This window comes from Carlito syrichta, unplaced genomic scaffold (genome assembly GCF_000164805.1).
Source record: "Carlito syrichta isolate Samal-C Ts95f unplaced genomic scaffold, Tarsius_syrichta-2.0.1 Scaffold295414, whole genome shotgun sequence".
In the NCBI taxonomy this organism is placed as follows: domain Eukaryota; kingdom Metazoa; phylum Chordata; class Mammalia; order Primates; family Tarsiidae; genus Carlito; species Carlito syrichta.
In genome coordinates this window covers 1015-18907 of record NW_007239510.1, presented here as the reverse complement: position 1 = coordinate 18907, position 17893 = coordinate 1015, and the positions used below count along the sequence as shown (strand labels likewise).

Here is a 17893-nt window from a genome sequence, read left to right as displayed (position 1 = left end):
GGAGGAGTGAGAGTGAGTATCTTTGTCTTGTTCTGGTTTTCAGGGGAAATGGCTCGAATTTCTGTCTGTGGGTTTCTCTCAAATGGCTGCTACTATTTTGAGCTATGTTCCATCAATGCCTAGTTGTTCATTGTTCAAGGGCTTTTCTCAAGAAGGAGTGCTGGATTTTATCAAAAACTTTTTCTGTGTCTAATGATAAATCATGTGGTTTTTGTCTTTACATCTGTTGATGTATTTAATTACATTTATGGTCTTGTGGATGTTGAACTAGCCCTGCATTCTGGGGATGAAGCCCACTTGGTCATGGTGGATGATTTTTGAGAATGTGTTGTTTGATCTGGTTTGCTAGAATCTTGTTGAGAATTTTGGCATCTATGTTCATAAGGGATACTTCTTGGCCTGTAGTTCTCTTTCTTTGTTGGATCTTTACCCAGTTTGCGTGTCAATGTGATGTTAGCTTCATAAAATGATTTGGGGAGAGTTCCGTCTTCCTTGATTGCCTGGAATACTTTTAATAGGATTGGTATTGGGTCATCTTTGTATGTTTTGTAGAATTCTGCTGGAAATCCATCTGGTCCAGAGCTTTATTTTGTAGGTAGTTTTCTTATAATATAGTTAATTTCCTGGGTTGTTATTGGTCTATTTAGGGTCTTGATTTCTTCTTCTTTCAACCTGGGGAGGTTGTGTGATGTAAGAAAGTCTTTCATTTCTTTTAGGTTTTCAAGTTTGTTTCCATACAGTTTGTACATAGTAATCTCTGAAAACCTTTTGTATTTCTTCAGGGTGAGTTGTGACTTGATCTCTTGCATTTCTGATTGTGTTTATTGGGCTTTCTCTCTCTTTTTCTTGGTCAGTCTAGCTAGGGGTCCATCAATCTTGTTTATTGTTTCAAAAAACCCATTTTTGGTTTTATTAATTTTTTTGTGTTTTATTTTTGTTTTCTGTGTCCCCAATTTGGGCTTTTATTTTGGTGATCTATATTCTTCTGCTGAAGTTAGGGTTTTGGTGCTCCTGCTTTCCAGCTTTCTTAGGTGATTTGTTAACTTGTGATCTTTCCATTTTCTTCATGTGTTTTGGTAGAGGTATGAATTCCCCTGTTAGTACTGCCTTAACAGCCTCCCAGAGATTTTTGTAGGATGTTTCTTCATTTTCATTAGTTTCCAGGTATCTTTTAATCTCTTTTGATTTGTGTGTTGACACAGGAGTTGTTGGCATCATGCTGTTTAGCATCCATGCCTTTGTGGGCTTTGGGGGAATTTTGTTGGTGTTGATGTTTATTTTTATTCCACTGTGGTCTGAGAAGATGCATGGCAGAATTTCAGTCTCATCGAATTTGTTTATGCTTGATTTATGGCCAAGGATGTGGTCGACCTCAGGTTAAATTCCATGTGCTTATCAGTAGACTGTATATTCTGTGGTTGTTGGGTGGAGTGTTCTGTAGGTATCAGTTAAGTTCATTTAGTCAAACATCAGTTAAGTCCATTTGGTCTGGATCTCCTTGTTTACTTTTTATCTTGATGATCTGTATACCTGTTAGTGGGGTATTTAAGTCCTCAGCTATGATAGTGTTAGAGTCAGTATCTTTTTTAGTTTACCTAGAAGCTGTTTTATGAAAGTTGGTGCTCCTATGTTGGTTGCATATATGTTTAGGATGGATATTCCTTGTTGATGGATTGAACCTTTTATCATTATGTTGTGACCTTTCATATCTTTTTAAATTTTTGTTAGCTTAAAGGATATTTTGTCTGACATTAAGATCACAACTCCTGCTTTCTTTTGTGTTCCGTTCACCTGAAATTTTGTTTCCCATCCTCTTACTTTGAGTCTGTGAGTATCCTTTCTGGTGAGATGAGTCTCGTGGAGACAATATATTGTAGCCTCATGATATTTTATCCAATTTGCCATTCTATGTCTTTTCAGTAATGCATTTAGGCCATTCACATTCAGGCTTATTATTGAGATGTGAGAGTTTATCTCTGTCATGAGGTTCTTACAGAGTTTGTTTTTATTGCTGCTTTTTGTTTGTTGTCTTTCTTTTGGTTTTTGGCTTGATTCATGTGTGTTTTCACTCTTTTTCCAACCTTCTTGGGAAGGGTGTTGATGTTCTTTTTTTCATTTCTTCTGTGTTTAATTCTTAAGTGTTTCTTGTAGAGCTGGTCTGGAGGCAGCATAAATTCTCAGGGATTAAATGTCTGGGAAGGATTTTAATTTTCCATCACTGATGAAACTTCTTAGCTGGGTGGGTAATTCTTGGTTAAAATTGTTTATCTTTGAGAACCAGTGCTATATTCATAACTGGCTTATATTTTAAAGGACTTTTTAAAATTTCACCCCTTTGTCTTATATAATAAGTCATATTAAACATAATACATGGTAATATAGTAGATCCCATGAAAGTGTGGGATCAGAGAGGAAGGTACTGTTCATTAAAAGAAATGTTTCAGAAAGCCTTACCAGGGAGATGAAGGTTAATTAGAACCTTAAAGGGATATCTAAAGGTTTGACAGATTCAGAAATGGAGAGGTTTTTGTTCATGTATCTATGTAAATATATTTACCTATGTATGAGTACAAACAAGGAAATGTGAGAGTAAAACAGCGGTCACATGGAAGAACGTGACCAAAGTGAGCGTAGGAAGGAGTATTGGATGAGGTCAGAACTTGTAGGATTGCAAGTGCTTTTAAGACAATTGGTCTTTCTTTAGAAAATCACAGGGTCTTTCCTTGTGCGAACCTGTGACACCTGTGTTTTAGAAAGAGAGCTCAAGTGGGAAAGTAATTGATGAATTGGATAAAAGAGATGTCTCGTTCTCAGGTTTACATTGTCTCTGACTAGTCTGGTTTGCTCAATCTTTGATTTTCTTCTCCATCCTCGTTTGTTACAGACTCTTGTTATATCATTTTATTAGATGAATAACCAGCTAGTAGTTCTTTTCTATTCTAATCTGTTTACATACTACTAGCATTTTTTTTGCTCTTTAAGTGAACAAGTTATTTTTTATTTTTTAAATTTTTTTTGAGTTGCAGAGCTGACTCCAGTCACTCTGTCGCCCAGACTGGAGTGCAGTGGCACGCTCCTGGCCACGACAGTCTCGACCTGCTGGGCTCCGGCTATCCTTCCGCCTCAGCCTTCCAAGTAGCTGGAACTACAGGCGTGTGCAACCACGCCCAGCTAGTTTTTTTAAAAATTTATTTATTGTAGAGACAAGGTCTCTCCAAGTTGTGGAGCCTAAAGGTGAGTTGCAGGTGAAAGCAGAGAGTCCTCTTGGACCTTTTCTGAGCATGCAACATGCCCTGGGCCTGCATATTGCTTTCTTGATTTCCCATATAGGGAGCTTTGAAAATCCCTTACACTTACGCATATTTCCCTACTTATTCTTTATCAGGCTTCCAGGTCTGTCTGTTGCTTGTCCCAAGTTTTGTCTTTTGCCATATGCTGCAGCAACCAATGCTTGTGCCTTTAAATGCTTTCAGCAAAAGTGTCCCAACCCTGCTCAGGCTTCTCTTACAGTATACCATAAACTGGGTGGCTCTAACAACAGACATTTATTTCTCACAGTCCTGGAGACTGGGAGTCTACTGTGTAGGTGCCAGCAGGTGCTGTGTCTGGTGAGGACCCATTTTATGGTTCCCAGATGGGATCTTTTTCCTGTATCTTCACACTGTGGAAGGAGCAAGATCTCCTTCAGGACTCTTTTATAAGGGCATTTAATTTATGAGGGCTCTACCACAGAAGTGGATCTAATCAGGTCACAGAGATCCACTTCCGTCTTTCTGGCTTGCAGTTGGCAGCCTTCCTATTGTATCCTCACATGGTGGAGAGAGGAAGCTCTGGTGACACTTCCTCCCCTTATAAGGATATTCATCTCATCATAAGAGCTCCACCCTCATGACCCTATCCAAACTATTTTCCTCCCAAAGTCCCCACTTCCTAATACCTTCTCATCAGGGATGAGGGCTTCAACATATGAATTTTGGAAGTCACAGACATTTGGTCTATAATGTTGTATAATAGCTGTAACGGGAATTCAGAGAAAGACCATCTTTGAATACTGGGAAGGGTTTCTGGATTAAGTAGTATCTAAGGAGATCTAAGTTTTTGGAGATTTAATGAAAACTAACGAATCCAAAGTTTGGGAGGGAATGCTAAATCATGCATAGGGAGATAACACATAAAAAGGGTTTTAGATTAAATAAGAGATAGCATTGTAGAAACCTTCCTTGTGACAGTAGCTGATAAATAGAAGAACCTGCAGCTGGGGAGTTAATTTAGGCATTCTGAGAAATGTTTTCAAGTTTAGAGTGTGTCCAACGCAACAAGCTGAAAAGAAATCAAGCTGGTTAATAATTGAACAGTTTGATCTAGTTAATGAACACTGAATCATTCCATATGATCCTAAGTAATAATCTAAGATTTCAAATTAAGATATTTAAAGACTCACTGTAAAATATAAACAAGAGGTACTAAATTGCCAGTATTTATTTATTTATTTATTTATTTATTTATTTATTTGAGTTGGAGTCTCACTCTGTCACCCAGACTGGAGTGCAGTGGCCGCTCCCGGCCACTGCAACCTCAACCTGCTGGGCTCCGGCAATCCTTCCACCTCAGCCTCCCAAGTAGCTGGAACTGCAGGTGCACGCTACCACCCCCAGCTAAATTTTTGATTTATTGTAGAGATGAGGTCTCGCCAAGTTGACCAGGTGGGGTCTCGAACCTGCGGGCTCAGGCAGTCCACTTACCTCGGTCTCCCAAAGTGTGGGATTACAGGCTGAGCCAAAATTGCCAGTATTTATAATCCTTAGTTTTTAGAAGACAGTATATTTCCTAGACTGCATTTTGTATTTCATTTTTTATTCAGTCAAGTTTATTCACTCTATGTAAATAAAAGTTATTGCTATTTAAAAAGCTCAACAATAATATTTATTTTACATCAATTCACTTAAGACTGAGTCTTGAGTAGCATGCACCATTATGGAACACTTCTCTCACAGTGGCAATACATTTTAGATTTTTTAAAAGGAGGCCTGTAGGAAAGGAATACCCTTAACTGTGCAAATAGAGTGTCATCATGACATTCAAATTTATGGAAGTCTCAATTGGTTTATCTTTCTCGTTTATGCTGTTGTCATAGTGATTTGGCATACCTTTAAAGAACAGATTTTTTGGTGTTTAGCTTTGTTTTTAATGTAGCTTTTTCAGCTTTGTTGCATCACTTCCTTTGCTTTTTAAATTATTTTTAGCATTTTTCTGCTAATTTTCCTGTATTTGAACCTTCGGAATTGTCCACTTTTAGCTAAAATAACTTTTAAAATAGTTGTTTTTGTTCACCATGGGTTTTTCTTCCTCCAGATGTTTCATTTCTTACCCACAGAAATCATTGTCTTTCTTCATTTTATTCTTCATTGAACTACTATAAACATCCACTCTCTGTTGCCTTCGTAAGTCCACACCTCTGACTTCATAGCAAGGTGTTTTAAGTGCATGCTCCAGTCTAGATTAGAGTCCTGGCTCTGCCACATACTTGTATGTGACCTTGGTTGTGTTGATTAACCTCATTATCTTTATTTTCTTTCTAAGAGGACAATTATGCTTCACAAGAGTTCTCCATAGGTTTGTTGAAAAAATTGTTTAAATAATAAAAGTCCACTGTTTCTACTTTTTCTCACGTGCTTTAGTTGTTGAACCACTCATTACAAGTGAATAAATAGTCCCCTTCAGCAGTTAGTCTCTTTAACACTAACTTATTAAAAATTATAATAAAGGTAAGAAAAAAACAATGCTCTCTAGAACACACAGGCCCACTCTACATCTGCAATAAATATTTTTACTACTTCTGGCAATGAAGTCCAGAGAGCCATAACTGTACTCCTTTGTAATTAAATGATATATAGAAAGGAGTATTGTGCTTTTGACTGTGAAAGATGGAAATTCAAGCTTTACATAACAGAGTCTGATTGTTAGAATTACAGATATTAATTGTTAATTCCTTTAAAGACCGACCTTCCCCCACCCCCCATCTCTGTTATTTACACATTTAATGGTACTTGGTTATACCAGACTCTGCTAAAGTAGTTGCATCTGGATGAGGAGATTAGTCTAAAAAATTATTTGGTGCTCTGCAATTTTAGAATACACACATTCTTCCACAGATTTATTAAAAGGCTTACAGGTATAAGCTTCTATCTGCTTCTATTGGTTCCATCAGTAAGTGCCCGTATTATTGATTTTCAAGCCTTTTAATTTTTTAAATATGGTTTATTTCTGGGGAACCTCCTATGCGTTACGAATCATTGATCTACATGTTCATATTAGTGACTGACTTAAGTCAGTTGGACATATAATCATGAATAAAAGGGAGTTTTTCAGTAAGACTATGGCATGGTAAAATGATGTTTGAGTTGGTTTTGATAAATCTCCAAGTAGTATCTGATAGAGTACGTAATATACAATAAATTTACTTTTGCTAGAAACATAAGACTTAAGCTGGCTAAGTTTCATGGGACTTCAAAAGTTTGGACTAGGTGACTACGTTTTTTAGCTGAAAGTTGGGTTGTTAGAAAGCTGGTAACAGTTTACCTTAATGGACTACTAACTGTATGCCTGCTGTTGTGCCTAAGTACTTAAGACCCAATTATCTTATTTAATCCTTTCAATAATCCTATTAGGAAACTTTTATTCCCATTTTTTGAGATGAAGTAACTGAGGCTGACCGAGATAAACAGCTTCATTTAAGTAGCACAGCCGGTGAGTGGTGCAGCTAGAATCTGAGTCCGAAAGTCTGCATTCAGAGCCCATCTCTTAGCCAGTATTGTAGCTGTTTCAGTTCACAAACCAGAAATAGTTGAAGGAGTTGAGGTGGCTTCATACACAAAAGTGAAACTAACTTTTATTTATTTATTTATTTATTTATTTATTTTGAGTTGGAGTCTCATTCTGTCGCCCAGACTGGAGTGCAGTGGCTGCTCCCGGCCACCGCAACCTCGACCTGCTGGACTCCAGCTATCCTTCCACCTCAGCCTTCCAAGTTGCTGGAACTACAGGCATGCGCAACCACACCCGGCTAATTTTTGATTTATTGTAGAGATGAGGTCTAGCCAAGTTGCCCAGGCAGGTCTCGAACCCGCGGGCTCAGGTAATCCACTCACCTCAGCTTCCCAAAGGCGTGGGATTATAGGCTGAGCCACCGAGCCCGGCCGAAACTAGCTTTTAATCAGAGAGACTATCTAGGTCAGTTCAAGGTTAGAGTTTATCAGAGGGACTAATTGCTTGTAAAGCTAAATTAGGCTCTGTTATGGCAAAAACATACAGAGAGAACATAATATTTCAAAAATTTGAGATGAATGTCATTAAAAAAAATCTTTACATTTAGAAGACTTTAAAAAATATTCTTAAATGAGATTGTGTTGCTTCTGTGGACTTGCTTGAAGGCGAACTTCTTGTATTTGGATCCTGGGACCTCTGTTTTGTAACTTTTTTCAAGGTACTTCAGGTCTCTGTGCCTGTGATATCTGTAAAATAAAGACAATAATAACTTTTTAAAAGATGTAAAGCTCTTAAAATAGTACTAAATGCCATGTAAGGTTAGGTGGTGATCATTATCATTTGTCCTATTTGTGTCATACTGTGTGGTCATTCATCTATGTTTGTGAATACCTTTCAGTGATAGGAAATTGATTATACCTCTTGATCCTAATTCAACTCCCTGTCTGTCTGTAATCTTATTTTTCTTTGGCTTCCTCTTTGCAAGCTGCTCATATTTTATGTCTTCTTTCATACTTTATATAACTTGTAAGCCAACTTAAGCCTTTTTTGGAATTAGGTAGGGTATATATCCATACACATAAATCTTTGTTCCTGGAAGTTAGCACTGTTAGTGCATGGACTTTTTCTTGGCCACTGAAATATCCCAGTTTCTAGAACCGAAAATATTTGTTGAATGAACAAATGAATGAATGACTTCAAATTTGTCAAGTTTTTGTATATGACTATAATTTTGTTACTAAATTTTCCATTCTCTAGACCAAAAAGCTATCCAGTTTGTCAAGGTTCTTCTTTAAAATTGATGCTTATAACTGAATAGTTCATATGTGATTTGATCAGCAGAAAGTAAAAGAGTATCATTGTATTGTTTTATTCTACGTGTAAACTTCAAGTAACATTTAGGAGGGACAGTAATACTTTGGACTCACTTGACATACTGCCAAAGTCAAATATGTTGCCGTTAAATCAACTTGATATCTTTACCCAATTCACATTTGTGATTATGATAAAAAGTATCACAAGACTTCACATATTTGTATGTTAAACTTATTTTTTAACAATTCATTCCATCATTTCAAATTGTGCTTGTATCAGTACATTTCATTTTTCTTCATTTTCTATATATGGAGATTAGTCCTAGCTACTTCTCTTTTTATCTATAAGTTGAGTAACATCAAAAAAGAAAATGAATTTCATGTCTTAAAATTTATCCTTAGTGAACTCTGTATTTTCTATTGATTATCACTTTTAAAGGCCAAACCCTTATTTTAATAAATTTTCCTGAATCTCACCCAGTAATAACATGCTATAGTTTGCTCTGTTCTTCCTGATTTGAAATTACCCTTTTCATTTGTGTGAAAATTAGATTTCTGTTTGCTAGTTTCGATTCTTAGCATGCCTTTTACTTAACTGTAGCTTTTAAACTTTCTATCAAAATTAGTTTTACACCAAAAGACTTGAAATTTTTAGAGTAGCTATGCTTTCTTGCTAGTTGAATTTTTGGTATTTTATTGTTGTGAATAGTCTCTCATGTTATTGCCGTTACTTCTGCTTACTTTCAGTTGGTTGGTGGAGAATTTGACTTGGAGATGAACTTTATTATCCAGGATGCTGAGAGCATAACATGCATGACAGAGCTTTTGGAGCACTGTGACGTGACATGTCAAGCAGAAATATGGAGCATGTTTACAGCCATTCTGCGAAAAAGTGTTCGAAATTTACAGACTAGCACAGAAGTTGGGCTAATTGAACAAGTGTTGCTGAAAATGAGTGCTGTAGATGACATGATAGCAGGTATGGGGTTATCTGACAGGAAAGATTAATTTAAATGTTAATGTAGTTTCAGATACTTCTTTTTATATTCTACAGGTAATATAGATTTGTTGAAACAACCTTGATTTAAAATAAATGTAAAACATACGGAAAATTTGTCTTTTATATTAATGTAAAACCTGAAGAATAGAAGAGGACTAACATAATTACAAATTTTGCTTTGCTAAGTTTTAGGAAATCTCAGTGCTTTGGAGTAAGTGCAATGAAATCTATCAGAAAAATAAATAGTATCTTTGAAACAGTATTTCTGAAAATACTGTTTTGAAAGAAGATATGTGGTCCCATTCCTGTAAATTCTAGAGTTATTTCATAGGAATTTGTTTATATAAATTTATATGTACTCATGTTGTATAGAACATCATATGATCTTTTGATACTTACATCTGAGCTTAAGCTTTTATTATTTTTTTGTAAATAAAGTGGTATAGTTTAGAAAATGGGCCAAAATTAAATGCTTAGTAGTCTATTGGTACATAATTCATTAACACTGAGATGTGAATTGACAGTGAGGGGGTAATAGTACCAGAGAAATTTGTAACTTGACATTTTCTGTTATATGAAGGTCTTTCATTCTCTTATTCCTTTTCTTAGTAATAGTAATATGGATAACACAAAATTTTTATTTTTTGTGATTTTTAGCATTTTCCTTCAAAAGATCCTGATATGAGAAGAGAATGAATATCTGAAAAATACCCTATCATATATATATTTTTTTTGAGTTGGAGTCTCACTCTGTCGCCCAGACTGGAGTGCAGTGGCCGCTCCCAGCCACTGCAGCCTCGCCTGCTGGGCTCCAGTGATCCTTCCGCCTCAGCCTTCCGAGTAGCTGGAATTACAGGCATGTACTACCATGCCCGGCTGATTTTTTGATTTATTGTAGAGATGAGGTCTCGCTGTCCAGGTGGATCCCGAACCCACGGGCTCAGGCAATCCACTCACCTCAGCCTCCCAAAGGCGCGGGATTGCAGACTGAGCCACCGAGCCGGGCCCCTATCATATTTTTTAATAGAGAAATTAAAATGTAAATATCATACTAAGGAAGAACCAGTGGCTACCAAAGCATACTAAGTTTTTATCTCTGAATGTGTTGGAACATGTTGGCGTTCAAGGAACTGCTTTCCAGTTAATCATGCATCAAAAGTGTCACTGGATGGTGTTTAAATGTTTATAGTAAATTGACTAAACAGTTTCAGTATTTTATCTGTTTTAAAAATCTTTTTGTCCAGAAAGGAAGTCCTTCTACAATAAAATTAAACTAAACTGCTTGGTTGGGTTACATATACAATATATAAGGGGTTTTAAAAAAAATTTAAATACAAATTTAATAGGTTACTTTTTTAACATACATAAAGTATCTTTTTTGAGATAAGATAAAGGTTTGCAAATAGAAGTTCATTTTTTTTCCTTCAAAGTGGTTTATGTAAACCGTTAAGAAATCATCTATGAAGGTTACCATTGCAGCTAATTACTTAAAAATGATTCATATTAGCTTAGGATTTTTCAGGTATTTGATTTTTATCTAGGATTCTTTTTTAGAAATAGACCTTCTTATATGTACTAATGTTTTCATACATTTTTGTTACTTAAATGATGAAGCATTTTGTTTCATTAAAAGACTACTCTCAAAAACAGCATATCCATTGTCACAATTTTATCATAGATGTTGCTTGCTTATTGTTTAAGAATAAGTTAATTATTAATTGATGAAAATAACTGTATTCATTTTTATTTTGAAATAAATAAGTAATTTTTAAAGTCTCAAATTTTAGTTATTAGTCTGATATTAGATACATTGGATATGTCAATAACGAATAACTCATTATTTCTTTATCATAATCTAACATTTTGAATTATTTAATTATAAACTTTTAGAATACATTGTATATTGGTTTGTAATAACTTGTATAATATATTTGATTCTTTAGAAGTGCTTTAGAAATAGAGAAAACGAAGGATGTTTAGATGTTTAATTTCTTGCATAAAACAATTGGCAGAGGTATTAATCACAGTTTGCAGAGAAAGTTATCATAGACAAAAGATTAAATGTACACTTTTTTCTCATTCATTGGTGAGCTTGTGTGTCTGTTATAGTCACATAAACACATCAGCATAATGGATATAACTAGTCATACACTTCTATTTGTAGACTTATATGTAAGAGTGAGGGTTCTAGAGCCACACTGCCTGGATCTGAGTTCTGTCTTTACCCCTTGGCTAGTTGTGTGTTCTTGGGCAATGTAGTAAGTTTTCTCTGCCACAATTTACTCATTTTCAAAGGGGATAATAATGGCACTTACTTCATAGGCTTGTTATGAGAATTTGGGAAATTAATACATATATACCACTTGGAATAATGCCCCACATAGAATGAGTACTCACAATTATTATTATTTTTTTTGAGTTGGAGTCTCACCCCGTCACCCAGACTGGAGTGCAGTGGCCGCTCCCCGCCACCGCAGCCTCAACCTACTGGGCTCCGGCGAACCTTCCGCCTCAGCCTTCCAAGTAGCCGGAGTTACAGGCATGCGCTACCACGCCCGGCTGATTTTTTGATTTATTGTAGAGATGAGGTCTCACTGCCCAGGCGGGTCTCGAACCTGCGGGCTCAGGCAATCCACTCACCTCAGCCTCCCAAAGGTGCGGGATTATAGGCTGAGCCACCGAGCCCGGCACTCACAATTATTTTTAATGGATCAAATAATATTCCAATAATATATTTTATTAGAATAGATAATTCTGAAAGATAGCATCATCAGCTATCACTTTTCAGTTGAGAATGACCTATTGTCAATGTCAAATCGTTGTGCCTTTACATACTTTTACCTCTCTTTCCCTGTATATAGCAGGTGTGTGTGTGTGTGTGTATGTGTGTGTGTATTTGTGTATTCTGGGAATGTATAAAATGTATTTCTTATATCTGCTAAAAAAACATAATTGGAATGACAAATCTAGTGGGGGAAAATCCTATAATTCAAACATATCCTTTTTGTTATCTGATAGCTTAAAAATTGTTAATTATAATAGCTATTCATGAAACCATTTAACTGCCTTAGATACATATGTATGTAGAAATGACAATTGATAACCTTTTATCTTTCAAAAAGTATATTACCTTGACAGATGGCAGCTCATGACTAGAGTTCAGAATAACTTTATTTTCCTTTGAAGATCTTCTAGTTGATATGTTGGGGGTTCTTGCCAGCTACAGCATCACTGTCAAGGAGTTGAAGCTCTTGTTCAGCATGCTTCGAGGAGAGAGTGGAATCTGGGTAAGCTGTGGTCAGCGGGAAAAGTATTCAGTATCGGTCCATTAATACTTAATGTTCATCAGTTTGTCTCTAGAGAGCTATATGCTTGAATTCGTAATGGAAATTGTTTTCCTCTTAAATGATTTAGTAAATGTTTAGTAAATGATTTAAAATTAATTTTCTCTCTAGTTAGAAAATGGTCCAGTGGCTAATGTGGTGTATTATCATTGCTAAATTTGTACAATGAAATTTTCTTATTGTTTCCTCAGCCAAGACATGCAGTAAAATTATTATCAGTTCTTAATCAGATGCCACAAAGACATGGTCCTGATACTTTTTTCAATTTCCCTGGTTGTAGTGCTGCGGTAAGTTTTAAATACATGTGCTTATTTTTACTTACTTATTTTTAGGTCATCTCCATTTACATACAAAATTCACCAATTTGAAAGGTACAATTTGATGAATTTTGAATAGTCATATAACCACTACCATAATCATAATTTAGAACAATGTCATCACTCTCCCAAAGTTTTTTATGACTATTTGAATTCAACCCCTTTTCCCCAGCCCCATCTCTTACAACCTCTGATTTATTCTGTGCTCTTATAGTTTTGCCTTTCCTAGATTGTCACATAAATAAAATCATACATCTAGTATGTAGTATTTTGTGTTTAGCATCTTTTACCTACCATAATGCTTTTGAAATTATTTGTGTTGTAGCCTTAATCAGCAGTTTATTCTGTCTTCTTTATTTTGGGTAGAATTGCATTTTATGGATACACCACAGTTTATCCATTCATTAGTTGAAGGACATTTGAGTTTCTAGTTGTTGACTGTTGTAAAGAAAATTACTGTGAACATCTGAGCACAGATCTTTCTTCAGGCATATGTTTTCTTTTGATTTAATACCTCAGTGAGATTGCAGGGTTTTATGGTAAATGTCTGTTTACCTTCGTGAGAAATTGTCAGATTGTTTTCCATAATGGAAAACTTTGCATTCCCATTAGCATTGCATGAGTGTCCCAGATGATCTGCATCCTGGACAACTTCAGTCTTCTCAATTTGGAACATTTAGATGGTTCTGTACAGTAACCCCCCATTATCTGTGGGTGAATGTTCTACAACCACTATGTTTACAGTGGATACCTGTAACTGGGTGTAGTACTGAACCCTATATATAATACATACCACGTTTTTCCTCTACATACATACCTGTGATAAAGTGTAACTTATAAATTAGGTGCAATAAGAGATTAACAGCAAAGTTATTGAAGTTATATAAAATAGAACAATAGTAACAATATGCAGTAATAAAAGTTATGTGAATATGGTCACTCTCAAAATATCTTATTGTATTGTACTCACCTATTTTTGGACTTTGGTTGACCATAACTAATTGAAACCATGAAACCACAAGACCACAGATAAAGAGACACTACTGTAATGCTATCCCATTGTAGTTTTAATTTAACATTTCCCTCATGACTTATGATAGAGTGTTTTTTCATGTGTTTGTTGGCTAGTTTATGTCTTTTGTGATGTTTGTGTTCAAATATCCTGTTCATTAAAAAAATTGGTTGTTTATCTTATTGGTCTAAGAGTTCATTATATATTTTAATATAGGTCATCAATTAGGTGAAGGTAAAATATTTCCCTTTTTAAAAAATCAAGAAAAGCTATAATTATTTTACAATTTAGCTGGCTGAACTAATTGCTTGGACATTAAAATTTGAAAAGACATTGTATGGGAATTTTTAATTCATTTGTAGAGTTTAACTCTTTCTTTGAAATTAAGAGAGAGTTTTTAACAGCAAGCACTTATACATCTTTAGCCACTTTGAGATTATTCATTGACTACATATTGAATGTTTTCTATATCTTAAATCATGATGCTAGGAGTTTAGATTCTATACTCTTAAAGAACTCTCATATGTAGATGTACAAACACAGCTTGTTACAATAAGAGTTACAAGGGTTCCTGTAGATTTAGATACCGAGAGGTGTGGAAAACAACAAAAAGAGAAACTAAAATGGGTTGAAGTCCAGATAAGCTATACAGATGCAGAACATAGTAGCTTGGTAGTGAGGGATAATTGGGATTTTGTTGGATGGGGAAATGTTTTGGACAGAAGCAGCATCATTTACAAAAAGAGGGACTGTAAAAAGAACAGGTGGAACAGGTATATTTAGGCATACTTTGAAAATGTGTGGTCAGGCAGTAGAAGAGAATAAAATTGAATGGGTTTATTGGAGCCAGAGCATGTGTGAAGAGTCTTGTATAGCCTGAAGACATTTAAACTTTATTTTATATGCAGAGTATTTTTGATATGGAAGCTACATGTTATGTTCGGGAAAGGCTATTACCAATAATATGGATTTGTTTGGGGAACAGATCAGTTGTAAAATCATAATAGATAATTATGTTTTATGTGGAATTAGAATCACTTCTAGGAAAACAAATACATTCGCTCAGATGTTTCTTGAAATAAAATCAAGTAATGAACCACTTTCTCATTTATTCCTTAGAATGGCTAGATTTTATTTGATTGCTATTATCAACTGAGTCCTACTGTATTACTCCTTTCCTATTATGAGTGAATCCGAATCTTTTTTAGTTATAAATTTCAGTGGTTACGTTTCTGTATAATAAAACTCATGCTTTCCTTTGTTTCAGTGTTAAGAGCATTAGCTCTTAATACTTGCATTTCTTTAACATAATTTCTGTTAACATTTTCTAGCACAGTGTTTTTATTTGGCTTTGAAGATTCATCCTCCCTAGCCAAATGAATATTACTGAACACCCAGCATAAGCCATAGAAAACTTAAATTCTGGGGCATATGTATAAGGGGCTGTATACTGGTAAAACTAGAGGGGGACTTCTTGGAGTATAGTCTGAAACCTACTATGTAACCCAGAGATGAAATTTAACTCAACTGAGTATGTGAAAGTACAGTGCTTCTATAATCAGCCAATAATATTTATAGATTATTTTAACAAGATAATAGTTTTTTTTTCTATATTCATGATTTTCTGATATTTGTGCATTGTTTCTTTTTTAATCTCTGAAAGCTATATTTGAATTTAGCTGTATCACATTTTCTTCAGCTGGTACTTTTGTATCTTTTTTCATTGCTTTGTAGGCAATTGCATTGCCTCCTATTGCAAAGTGGCCTTATCAGAATGGCTTCACCCTAAACACTTGGTTTCGTATGGATCCATTAAATAACATTAATGTTGATAAGGATAAGCCTTATCTTTATTGGTAAGTAATAATTACTTTTCTGACTTTTGTCTTTAAGTACTTCAGTTCTATAAATGTATAATATATCAAGGCAACATTTTACGTAGAATATGTATGTGTTAAAACTATAAAGACTGTAAAATCAGTTGTATGTATTTGTGTATGTATTTTACTGTTGGTTGTAGGTGACCTGCCTCACTATTTTTATTATTATTTCTCATTTGCAATCTGGGTTACAAACCTTCTGTCCTATTCTGCTTCAGCATGCATCTGCTGTGGGTTTTTTTAGTGAAGATTCCTGGTCCCTGATCAAGGAGAGGAAGAAACCAAGCTCCTACCAGATTTCATTCACTTTGCCTTTTCACTGACTTTGTTCTATGAGCATAATTAACATGCTTTTAAAAATATTAATAGTAACCATGTAAGAAATGATAATAGGATAGGATTATTTCATCTAGATAATCAGAAGAATGAGTTGATCAACCCAACAATGGGTTGATATGTAAGGACTGAAAGGTTGATTATTTTAGTATTCCAATAATGCACAGACAGCATACTTACTAATAAGAACAGCAAACATTCATTGATTGCCTTACTGTGTGTTAGGCATTGAAAATGCTTACATATAATGACTCATTTAATACTTGCAATGGTCTGAAATAAGACTGCCTGGCCAGGCGCTGTGGCTGACACGTGTAATTCCAGCACTTTGGAATGCTGAGACCTGTGCTCTTACTTGAGCCCAGGAGTTCAAGACTAGCCTGGGCAACATAGTGATTCTATTGCTGCTGTAAAAATAAGAGATAAAAATTTTAAAAAAGCTTAAAAACAAAAGCACTGCCTGAGTTCAAGTCCTGGCTTCACCACTTACTGTTAATCCTGTGCTTTGGTGTCTTCAACTATAGAGTAAGGATAGTAATAGTACCTATCCCCTGGGATTTAAAGCTCTTGTACAATGGCTGGCTCAGCAATATGAGTGAATGATGTGAGCTATTACTACCTTGTAAGATCTATTATATTATATATGGATAATAATGAGAGGCGATTTTAGCATTTGAACCTCCAAATGTAAATGGGGTTGGACTCCAGCACCGTCATTTTGAGAGATTATACATTAATTTCAGTGATAGCCTCATTTTTCAAAGCACTTAACATTTTTTCTACATTATGATTGAATTCTCAGTTAGGAGATGTGCTCCTCTAGATGAAAAGAACTATATTTCTTAGTTTCACCCTTTTCCTTTTTTTTTTTTTTGAGTTGGAATCTCACTCTGTTGCCCAGGCTGGGGTGCAGTGGCACATTCATGGCCACCCCAGCATCGACTTGCTGGGCTCTGGCAATCCTCCTGACTCAACCTTCCAAGTAGCCAGAACTACAGGCGCATGCTACCATGCCCGGCTTTTTTTTTTAATTTTTATTGTAGAGACAAGGTCTCAGCAAGTTGCCCGGTCTGGTTTCCAACCTATGGGATTTTTTTTTAAAAACTAAAGACGTATATTTTTGCTTGTTCAACTGCATTATTTTTCAAACTTGGCTCTTAACAAGTTGCTGTTGCTTTTTTTTTTTTTTTTAATATATTTGGAAGCTATTTTCAAAGATATACCAGAACTAGAGAGCAAGTTGTTTTTTAAAAATGGAACTATGTGTAAATATATTCCGTACCGACTGATTTCATATGGTCCTTAAAGGTAGATGAAGTCTACTTGGTAAGCTTTTGTTGGCCATTAATTTATTTTTATGTATTTATCATACTTAAAATTGAAATATTAAAATTTTCCATAGATTTCTATTTCCCGGTTTAAATTTCTTTTCTTTCAGTTATTCTAATCCTTTGATGTTTTAGTTTGGCTTTTATTTGGTACGTGTTAAGTCCCTTGTACTCTTTGGGAATTAAGTTTTATTTTTATAAGAATTTTGATAGGCTAGATAGTTATTTTTATCATAGGATATTAATACTATTCTAAGTTTTCTTTACAGTTTTCGTACTAGCAAAGGAGTTGGTTACTCTGCTCATTTCGTTGGTAACTGTTTAATAGTCACATCACTGAAGTCCAAAGGAAAAGGTTTTCAGCACTGTGTGAAATATGATTTTCAACCACGCAAGGTAGGTAAAAGTAAACACTTTTGTTGAGAATGACACAATTCACCATTTCTTCTTTTTTGAAACTCACCTGTATGTCTTCTGTAATATCTCTGTCATTGGTTTCCCTGTGACTCTTAATGCTTTTCTCTTATCTTTGTCTGCATTTTCTTTTTACTTTTATGTCTTTAGTCTTCTATAAGATCAGTTTTTTGACCCAGAGTCT

At 35.1% G+C, this 17893-nt stretch overlaps 1 protein-coding gene across 1 annotated transcript; it reads left to right on the top strand.

Moving 5' to 3' along the window:
• Nucleotides 1-2605: 2605 nt before the first annotated feature.
• LOC103256747 (neurobeachin-like) lies at nucleotides 2606-17691 on the top strand (the record flags this gene model as incomplete). Its single annotated transcript, XM_021710626.1, has 6 exons — nucleotides 2606-2662; nucleotides 8826-9057; nucleotides 12265-12365; nucleotides 12614-12709; nucleotides 15486-15607; nucleotides 17565-17691. Coding segments are annotated over exons 1-6 (735 nt in total), but the record flags the coding sequence as incomplete, so codon positions are not given.
• Between the last annotated feature and the right edge of the window lie 202 nt (nucleotides 17692-17893).